Source organism: Aotus nancymaae, unplaced genomic scaffold (assembly GCF_030222135.1).
Source record: "Aotus nancymaae isolate 86718 unplaced genomic scaffold, 86718_ANA_hifiasm-v0.15.2.pri h1tg000022l_1, whole genome shotgun sequence".
NCBI lineage: Eukaryota > Metazoa > Chordata > Mammalia > Primates > Aotidae > Aotus > Aotus nancymaae.
The window spans coordinates 37237181-37246809 of record NW_026988435.1 but is presented as its reverse complement, the minus strand read 5'-3'; the positions used below and the strand labels follow the sequence as shown (position 1 = coordinate 37246809).

The following is a 9629-nucleotide window of genomic DNA, read 5'->3' as shown; positions in this document are numbered from 1 at the left end:
CTCCTTACCCCCAAGCCATTCCTTGTACTTTAGCTGTAGCTCAGGGGCAGGAACAGGACTCCTTCCTTCTTCAATAGCTTGCTGCGGCAATAAGCTGTAACCCAAGAAAATTTAATACCAAATGAAAGTATAATATTGTCCACAGGGTCAAGTCTTCTATTATTGGCTATTTTAAGTTGCCTGGTTTCAAGCGGATAATACACAAAGAGATTATTAAAGACACAAGGCTAAGCTGTTTACGGAGGGCCCATGGGAAGAAAAAAAAAAGACAACCAGACGACCACCTGACACCTAGATGTTTCCGTTTGAACTTATGACTCTGAACTGATGTCTCCCATCAACACACAGCAGAAACTTCACTATTTCCTAGTTATCAAATGGTTGCCAAGCAAGCTACAAGGACCTAAGGTTGACCTGACCCATACATGAGTAGCACCCTCCATCTTCAAAAGGTATCTGAAATACAGGCACTTTGTAGGAATTACTTTCAGAACATCCTAACTTGAACAGAACTCTAGAACAAATACAAAACCTTTTGCCAGGTGTTCTAACCAAAAAAGGCTCAAGTTTAGAGAAAAACTCTTCACCACTCTACCAAAAAACCAATTGCTTTCTAAACTTTAGGAGCTGATTATCTTTACACTTTTCTACATTTAAATTAAACCAAGTCACAACTTAAACTCAAAATACATAAAATTCCTTACCCTACACAAAGTACTATTTCAGTGAGAGTTAATGTAAAATATAATCTGCTTTGAATATTGAACATAAAAATTACTAATCTGTTTAATAAGAACTTAAGATTTTCAAAATAGCCATTTACTTTATTCCTATTAGAAAAATATATCCAGGAGGATATACATGCTATTTTATTGTACATACGATCATCTAGCAAGTGAACTAGTTATTAAGCCATTAACCTTTAAGTCACGTAAAAATTCCTGAACAGCAGTGAGATTTCAGGAAAAGTATTATCCCAGGGCTTTCATAAATCTAAATATGCCAACTGTGAACACCTTCTGGGTAAAGGGCATGAGATGTAATTAGTGTTCCTAAAGTAACCAAGCAATAAGTACTGCATAATTTCTTTCCTCAGATTTCTTCTTTCTGTACATCCAAGGCATAAAAACTGTCTACAAAGTTTTTTCCTAAGCTCCTCTATGGCTTTACCATTCATGTATTGGCACTTCAGTCTTTTACTAAACTAACTGAAATACCAACCTTTAAAATCTAATTATCAAGTGAAACCAAAGGGCTTCAACCATTTTCCCACTCTCAAGAGAGGGCACTCACCAAATGCATGACCCCCTTCTCCTCATCTACCTCAAAGTTCTCTCTGCAGGAGGGCAGGGTGGAGGTGGATAGAGACCTCACCATCTCACAGGAAATTCATATCTTTTTCCATTGTCAGAGGTCTTCCTCATACTGCAATTAAGACTACCTGGGACTGCAGCCTTGGTCTCCCCTTTGTGGCTACATCCTTTCACATTACATACAGCCTTTGAATACTGTGTTTTCCAGAAGTGAATAAAACTCCCTTGATGCTATCTGATATGGGTGTAACAGGACTTTTAAAATCTTTTCATTCTGGAGACTCTTCTATAAACATGGTCTAAGACTGGTCTAAGCAACTTTTTCAAATTGCTTGTCACCCTTAAAAGCCTAGTGTCACAACATCCATTACTTTACTGTCATATTTCAGAATTTAACCACACTTTTACCTACTTCTCATGTTAAAGTAGGGAGAAAATAGAAATAATTTTATATACACACGTTTTTAAAAAATCAAGCTAAATGATACCTGCAAATACATTTCTTCTTAGGAAGGCTAACATCTACGTTCATAAATGCCCAAACTTGGAAGTACAAAAGTAGATACTCATTATAATCAACTCCCACTTGGAAACTGAGAAAAACATAGTATTAGAATTTCTGAGTGACTAACTGTACAATGGTACAGTTCAATAGGACTTATTCTACATAATACACTCTGAAATCTTTCAATGGGAGTTTCCACAAGTGACTCTGCTACAATGCAGATACTGTGAGAACCCGCATAGGACCTGTATTTTAATTTAAAAATTTTTTAAGCTCAATCTAAAGGAGTCAAACTAGGGTCAAAAAAAAGTAATGAACAGGGAGGCGTTAACACTCTCCAAAGAGACTAAATGCTCTCCAGGCTATGAAAACCACAGAGAAGAAACAGAACAGCTCTGGGAGTCCAAGAAAAAGCTGGAAAAACTATAGTTCTTAACTTACATACCCACTGTTAAAGTTGCCTAAGACAGCATTTTCCTCAATTCCAAGATGCAAAAAATGATTTGGGGGAGGAAAGGAAAATACATCGTATTGAAGGGGTAAAGAGATATACATTTCGGAATCTAAAAACGTGAAAGATGCGCAACTTAGAATTGAGGAGCTTCAATAATACCCCCTTCTTGCAACACAAGCACAAAATGCCTCAGGTTAGAACTGCGGTTTCTCCAGGGCCTGCTACAGGTGTGTAAGCTCAGTCACATTTTTCATTTCATAAGCCTAGAGTTAACTTTTTAAATTCGTTTCCCCCAAATACCCATCCTATTTTAGAATCCTATTTTCCTAAACTGAAAGCAAGAAAACTGGCATAAAACCTGGAAGTCTTTGTGTTTGTTAAAACATTTACAAGTTACAGATAACGGTTTTGAACAAATAAGTGAGAAGGTTCTTTTTTTTAATCTTACTTTATTTAGGTCAAGGATCTCAACAGAACTTCACCATTGTACATAACTTCACCATTGTTACAACCTTCTGTCTCCTGCCATGGGACCTCTTTCTCCAAGAGGCAATTCACCCTACTTTCTAGGGCTTTTTTTTTTTTTTTGCCCCTTGCAGTCATGCAAACATTTAAGGAAGGTTATTTATTATTTTAACTAAACTGCACTCCGTTTATATGAACTAGAGTAAAAAATGTGTGCTCCACATCCAAAGGCCAGGAGCCCTGGTTATCAGAGGACATAAAAAAATAAGCCACATGATAAAAGAAATATATTTAACTAATATTTGCAGCCACGTTAACCAAGATACTTGGCAACTACAGCAGAAACAAAGGGGAGGAGCTCGAGTCTTCATTTCAAAGGTTTACGGAATGAGCAAATATTATGCCTACAGGTTGCCTCTTTCAGTATCACCTGCTACTTCCCCAACACAAGGAAAGTAAACAAAAAGAATTTCAGTAACTAATGTCACAGGTTCCACATTTCCCAAAAAAGAGGTTAAATGGAGGGCTTAAACAACTTCTACATAATTAAAAATCTTCTCTTTTAATAAAGTTTTCTTTTCACTGCTCCTATCCTTTTCGAGTTGTATATTAAGGAAGGAGGAGGACCAAGAGGGATACTCAAGGAGCTGAACAATACAAACTTAACTTCTCCCAAATCCATGAAGAACAAGCTGGGGACACAATGGAAAGCCGGGCCAGGCTGTCTGGACCTGATAAAGAGGCACTGGAGTCCTTTCCCAGTTAACTGTGCAAAGCACACTTCCAAACAATCCCCCGACACTCCGTGATTGTTAGTTTATCAACTGAACTTAAGTTCAACCAAACTTGGTAATACTCCTTGCAACTGACCCGGAGCCTGATTCAAACGTAAAAATGCGTCCACTCCTCTAGCGCTGTATGTGGGAAGCTGCGCTTCCAAACTTCAGACGTGGTACACTGATTTTTATTACACCTGGTGGAGAAAAAAAAAAAGCATACACCACACTACGTTACCGAATTCCAAATTCACGGGAGAATGGGGATTTTGGCGATGACTTGAGGAGTACCTGACCCAGAACAGAGGACGAAGAGAGCTGCCTCCGGGCCACGGGCCCCTGTCCTTGGCCACGCCGTCACCTGAAGGGAATGGGCTGCTGCTTCCTTTAGCATCCCTCCAAACCTGTAATACCCTACCTCAAGATCAATCAAAAGCAGGGGAGAGAAAGCGTCTTCTGGAGGCGCAAGAAAGGCCACAACTTGGATGAATGAAACTGGGCTAAGGACACCCGGAGCGGGATTTTCGCTGAAGTCAGAAAAAGAAAAGTCAAAGATTTTTTAACATGAGAGTGATCGCAAGCGACCGGGATACAGATAACGGCACAAACACGCTTTGGAGGAACGCTTTATTGGGCGCGGACGTTCCGGGCGGCAGGCGGGCGGCGGAGCGGGACGGAGCAGGCGGCAGCGGCGGGGCCGGCGACGAGGCAGCTTCACGACGGGCGGGGACTGGCCGGAGCCGGGCTGAGCGCTCGCGCGTGTCCTCCCGCGGACCTTCCACTGGACTCCCGCGGGCAGGCGCCGGGATCAGGGTCGGGGTCGGAGCCAGCTCGGGCCGCCCCGCCCCCCGCCCCCCGCCCGGCCGGCGGCTAGCAAGGCACACCCTCCCAGGCCGCGCACAGGCGCAGGCACACCCCCGCCTCCCGCGCGCACGCGGCCGGGCCCGGCCGGCCCACGCGCGCCCCCACCCCGCGGACGCCTGTCGCCCGCCGCCCGCCCGCCGCCCCGGCCTCCTCGGGCAGCGCAGGGAGGCCCGAGGTCCGGCCGCCAGGGCGCGCGGGGGGACGGCGGCCTAGCGACGGCGGGGGCGCCCGCGCGGGAAGACCGGCTCTGAGGGAAGGTCACTTACCCGCTGCATGGCTTTCAGGATTAAAGCCAGCTCGTAGCGAGGCATGCCTGGAAGCTCGACGCGTGCCGCTCAGAAGCGAGCCGGTTCCCGGGACGCGAAGGGGCGGGACGGCGGGGACAGCGGGGACCTAGAAGCTACTGGGCCGGAAGGCTCCCGGGCGGCGAAAGCACGCTCCGGCCGCGCGAGCCCGGGCTTAAAGGCACTGGCAGCTGCGCAGACGCCGCGCCACGCCCCCTCGGCGCGCTCCGCCCCACCCGCGCTCCCTGTCGCCGCCCCGCCCCCTCCCCGCCCGTGGGCTGCCGCCGCGCCCCCTCCGCAGCCCCGCCCCCACCGCACCGCCCCCGCCGGGACCCCAGCCCAGCCCGCCGGCAGGGGCTGGGGTAGCGTTGCGGACTCGGTCCTGAGCGGCTCGCGGCGGCCGCACGCCCCCTCGCGACCCTGCTTCCCCCCACCCCGCCTCCCGCCGCCCGCCGTGCCTGCTACCTACAGCTGTAGAACTGGCTGGAACTTTCCATGCCTTCCGTCTCCTACCGGGCGGCGGGCTAGTGAGTGCCCGCCAGTGCGCGTGCGCTGCGGTGCGGTCTCGTCCGTGCGCGCGCCCCTCGCCCGCGACTCCCGGGCGCTAGGGACCTTCGCGGCGGAAGGCGGGGTCGCAGCCGGCTTGGGGGCTCTGCGGCCCACGGCTGCTCGCGGGGGTTCTGGAACTTTCCCGTCCTTGGTCGGCTGAGGGGTGTCGCTGGCATCCCCAACCACAGCCCTCAGGCCTGGCGCGGCTGACTCGGCCCCCTACCCGGCGAGGGGCGCGCTGGCACAGGCCTTGCTCCGCGAGGCGCGGGCTCGGGTCTGGTTCCATCCCTCTGCGCCGCGTGACCTTGGGCCGGCTGCCTGTGCGGAAAGTGGGGACCCGATGCTTTGAGTGAGTGGATGCACGTAAACGTCCGAGGATGGTGCCTGGTACACACAGGCGCCACACGGGCATTTGTGGTGTGCGCCTGACCTGCCCCACGTGTTGTAGCCGAGGGCAGGCGAACACCTTAACTCTATCCCATTTCTTTAAATGTTTGCTCAGCTGCTAAGCTGAATGCTTGGGAGACCCTTTAGCAACTGTCTGCGGTGGGCGGTGGTTCGCATTATGCACTCCCCCACCCCTTTACACACACACTGTTCTCCGCCCTCCAGCCACTGGCTCCGCAAATGCAGTTTTCTCCGGCGCCTCTCCTTAGAGGTCCCCTGCAGCTGAGGCCCCTGCCCCTTGCTTGTCCCGTTAAAAAGCTCTGTAAGTGAAATGTTTGTCAACTTAAAGTGCTTTAATGTTACTAGGTAAAGTTTAGTGAACACTTACTCTGCTTCAGGCCCCCTGCCAAGGCTGATTGATGAAGGTGTCTCCTAAAATTCTCTCGACAGCCCTGAGGTGACAACGATTCTTTGCTTGGCCAAACTTTAGTCAGGCTCCTGAATCTTCTAGGGCCATCTGTGCACTTCCTTCTAAAATCTAATTCTAGCATGGAACCCCCAGCCCCTGGTAGCAGATCAGGTTCCTCATGTCTTTTCACGCTGGCTTGTCTTCTACAAGAATCCTTTAGCTCGTTTAGCCAGAATTCCTCTTCCCCCGATGGTTCCGCTTAGTGATTTGACATGGCCATAAATTCCCACTGGCCCACGCTGCATTCGGAGTTGAGCCCACTGTCTCCCCACTGCGAGACCGGGTTGCCCTGATCCCTGTACCCATCGCGTTGGTCCTGAATAAAGTCTTCCTTACCATGCTTTAGAAAGCATAATTGAGTAATTTTTTTTTAACAGAGGCCAAGCACTACTAACCCCATTTTAGGAATTCGGAAATATGGGCACAAAAAGTTTTGTAACTAGTCCAAGGTCATACAGTCAGTAATAGAAACAAAGTACTTTTACCCGCCACTCTACCCTTCTGGCCTCTGGTTCTCCTGCCACACAGATCAACATGCTGCTGTTATTCAGTGGATTAACCATGTAGTCCATGTAAACCAAGAACAAAGTCTCTTTGTCACCTTACCCAGAGATGTTACCATTTCACATCTGTCTCCCATGCATCTTTTGTGGCATATGGCAGGTAGAAGATGAACCCAAGTTTTTCTGAGATAGCTGGATTTCCACATTTTCTATTCTTAGATTTGTCTGCAACCCGTATTCTTTGAAAGAGAAGCCACACAAGTAATCCAAAATGCCTGGTTACGTGTCAAGTAACTTCATGTTTGGTTTAAACAAGTAGCATGCTATAAATAAATAAGGAAACAGGAATTACTTGAGATCAGGAGTTTGAGACCAGCCTGGGCAACATCGTGAAAACCCGTCTCTACTAAAAATACAAAAATCAGCTGGGTGCGGTGGCGAATGCCTGTAATCCCAGCTACTTTGGAGGATGAGGCAGAAGAATCTCTTGAACCCAGGAGGCATAGGTTGCACTACACTCTAGCCTGGGCGACAGAGCAAGACTCCATCTCAAAAAAAAAAAAAAAAAAAAAAGTCACAGATTTTCTAGAAAGGTCTCACCTCGACTGTCCCCTCCTGTTGTCAATTACATGACCCAGCTTAGGAATGAGTAAATATAGACCCCATAGTAATATGCCAAGTCAAAGATGGAGGCAGCACAATGAGCTGACTTCAACTCTGAGCATTTCCTCTTGGAAGCTCTCTAGTTTTCCCCTAATGCGCAGGGATGAGTGAAGACCTGGCATCTTCTCTACTCCTCTTTCTAACTTGACAAGTGGTATAAGGAAATTAGCCTGATTGCATAATGCCTCACCACAGAGTCAGCACCCCCAAGCCCTCCCAATCTGGTAGCCACCCACAGACTCATTCCATTTCTTAGAGGAAGACAGAGGGCAGCTACCATCATTTTCCCCTTTAACTTTTTTTTAAAAAGCTGAGTGCGGTGGCTCACACCTGTGATCCCAGTAATTTGGGAGGCCAAGGCAGGTGGATCACCTGAGGTTGGGAGTTTGAGACCAGCCTGACAAACATGGAGAAACTCCATCTCTACTAAAAATATAAAATTAGCCAGGAGTGGTGGGACATGACTGTAATCCCAGCTACTCCGGAAGCTGAGGCAGGAGAATCCCTTGAACCTGGGAAGCAGAAGTTGCAGTGAGCCAAGATCACATCATGACACTCCAGCCTGGGCAACAAGAGTGAAACTCCATCTCAGAAAAATAGATAAATGAAAAATAAAAAGCGCCAAAGAGAATGCTTGGGCTTCATTTAAAAAAAAAAAAAAAAGATTTTTTTTTAAATCACGAGGAATGCTGTTGCAGATTTAGTGCCTTCCTACTATAACTACAAACTTAAATTCACCAAAACAATTAACTTGACACTATGTATAGTCAGCATAGTAGAAGTATAACAATACTGTAGCATTTGATCTATTAATTTTAAAATTACTCTACCTCTTAGGTTCTCCAAAACATTTATTATGCTCTGAGTTTCAGATTTGATTAACCACAAGTTTGATTAATTTTCAAGTAAGTTTTTTTGAGGGGGAACAGGAAAGAAGAATAAGAACAGAAGTTGAAACCCAGCCCTATTTTTTAAAAGGGAACCTCAAGATAGACCCTGGCTCAGTTTAATTACCTTTACCTTCTTATTTTATATTGCTGCCTAATGAGACTTGACCTTGAGCTTTAAATCGTTAATCCTCAAAGATGGTCATTACTTTTATTACCAAGTCTAACATTTTGAGCATTCACTATGAGCCAGAACCTATTTTAAATGATTTTCATGTGTTAACTCTCAGTTCTCACCACAAAGCTAGGTATTTTAACTGCCCCCATTTTACATATAGGGAAAAGGAGACTTCATAAGATCTTCAGCAACTTGCCCCAAGTCATGCAGAACACAGAGCCTGCATGCTTAACCCTAATACCACACAGCATAGTGTTTCTGAGCCAGTACAAACTGAGCAACTATCTGTCAATCAGCCAAATTTTATTGTAGTCCTACTTTGTCCTCTCCCCTGGGTGACTGCAGTCTCCCACTCCCTGTACTCATATAACACCCTCCCTTGAGTCCCCAGATTCTCCCCTTTCACAGACTTCTTCCTTCTGCCCTGAAGCATATATAGGTATCTTCTAGCGAGGGGGGGACAAAGCCTTTCTATGACCATGTTAACCTCTCTAGTTGTCATTTTTTTTTCTTCTCACAGCCACGTTTCCCCAGACCCACTGCATCTCCCAGCCTTTGCAGGCGGTGTTCCCTCACACTGTCACCACGGGTCTTCCATTTGCCCACCAAGTAGCAGTTTCCCTGGCATCATTGTCAGGGACCTCTCTGCAGTCCTGAGGGTCTCTTTTTAGCCATCCATGATCCTGTACTCTTGGGGTTTTCCTTTGCCTCCTTGGTCCCCGTATCTGGCTACTTTTTCCCCTCCTTTCCCTAAATGTGGCTGTTCCGCAAAGCAAGGACGTGTCTCAGCAACAAGGATTTAAGGCAAGACTCGCCCATAACATGAGTTCCCATGATCCAAGTGCATTGGAGCTTGGCCCTCAACAGCTTTAAACTGATCTTTCCTGCCAAAATCCTGGTATACTGTAACAGTACAGGTGGGCAATGGAAAGTGTATAAATGAATGATCTCCTGTCTGTAGATAAAGAATCTGATAAGAAAACAAGGTACATTATTTATCCCAAGCCATAGAACCCTGGGGTGGCACAACTCAAAGAAAAACCTTTTGCTTACCATATTCTCATTCCTACCCAGGCGCTTCATACTATGATGACAGTTTTACTGTTGCTAATGGATTAATCCATTGTGAGTGTGATACTCCTGTATCGTAAAAGGTGAGTTCTTTTTCTTTTCTTTTTTTTTTTTTTTTGAGACAGAGTCTCTCTAGTAGCTGGGATTATAGGTGCCCGCCACCATGCCTGGCTGATTTTTGTGTTTTTAATGGTGACGGGGTTTCACCACGTTGGCCAGACTGGTCTTGAACTCCTGACCTCAAATGATCTTCCTGCCTCG

The 9629-nt window shown here is 46.8% G+C and overlaps 2 protein-coding genes across 4 annotated transcripts in view; both read right to left on the bottom strand.

Moving 5' to 3' along the window:
- Positions 1-4167, bottom strand: part of SLC5A3 (solute carrier family 5 member 3) — a 32322-nt gene extending 28155 nt beyond the window's left edge. The window contains exons 1-2 of one of the 3 annotated variants that reach the window (XM_012446008.3): positions 3805-4167; positions 9-3710 (exon numbers count right to left, since the gene is read on the bottom strand). The gene's annotated coding sequence lies outside the window, so the exon portion shown is untranslated. Of the gene's footprint in view, positions 1-8 lie in introns of all 3 variants that reach the window. The other 2 variants (XM_012446002.3, XM_012446019.3) reach the window with 2 other exon arrangements.
- The window catches only part of MRPS6 (mitochondrial ribosomal protein S6), a 68397-nt gene extending 63586 nt beyond the window's left edge, over positions 1-4811 (bottom strand). Inside the window, exon 1 of the mRNA XM_021669390.2 lies at positions 4644-4811. Within this exon, the coding sequence (XP_021525065.1) occupies positions 4644-4688 (45 nt within the window). The 5' untranslated portion in view covers positions 4689-4811. The remainder of the gene's footprint in view (positions 1-4643) is intronic.
- Between the last annotated feature and the right edge of the window lie 4818 nt (positions 4812-9629).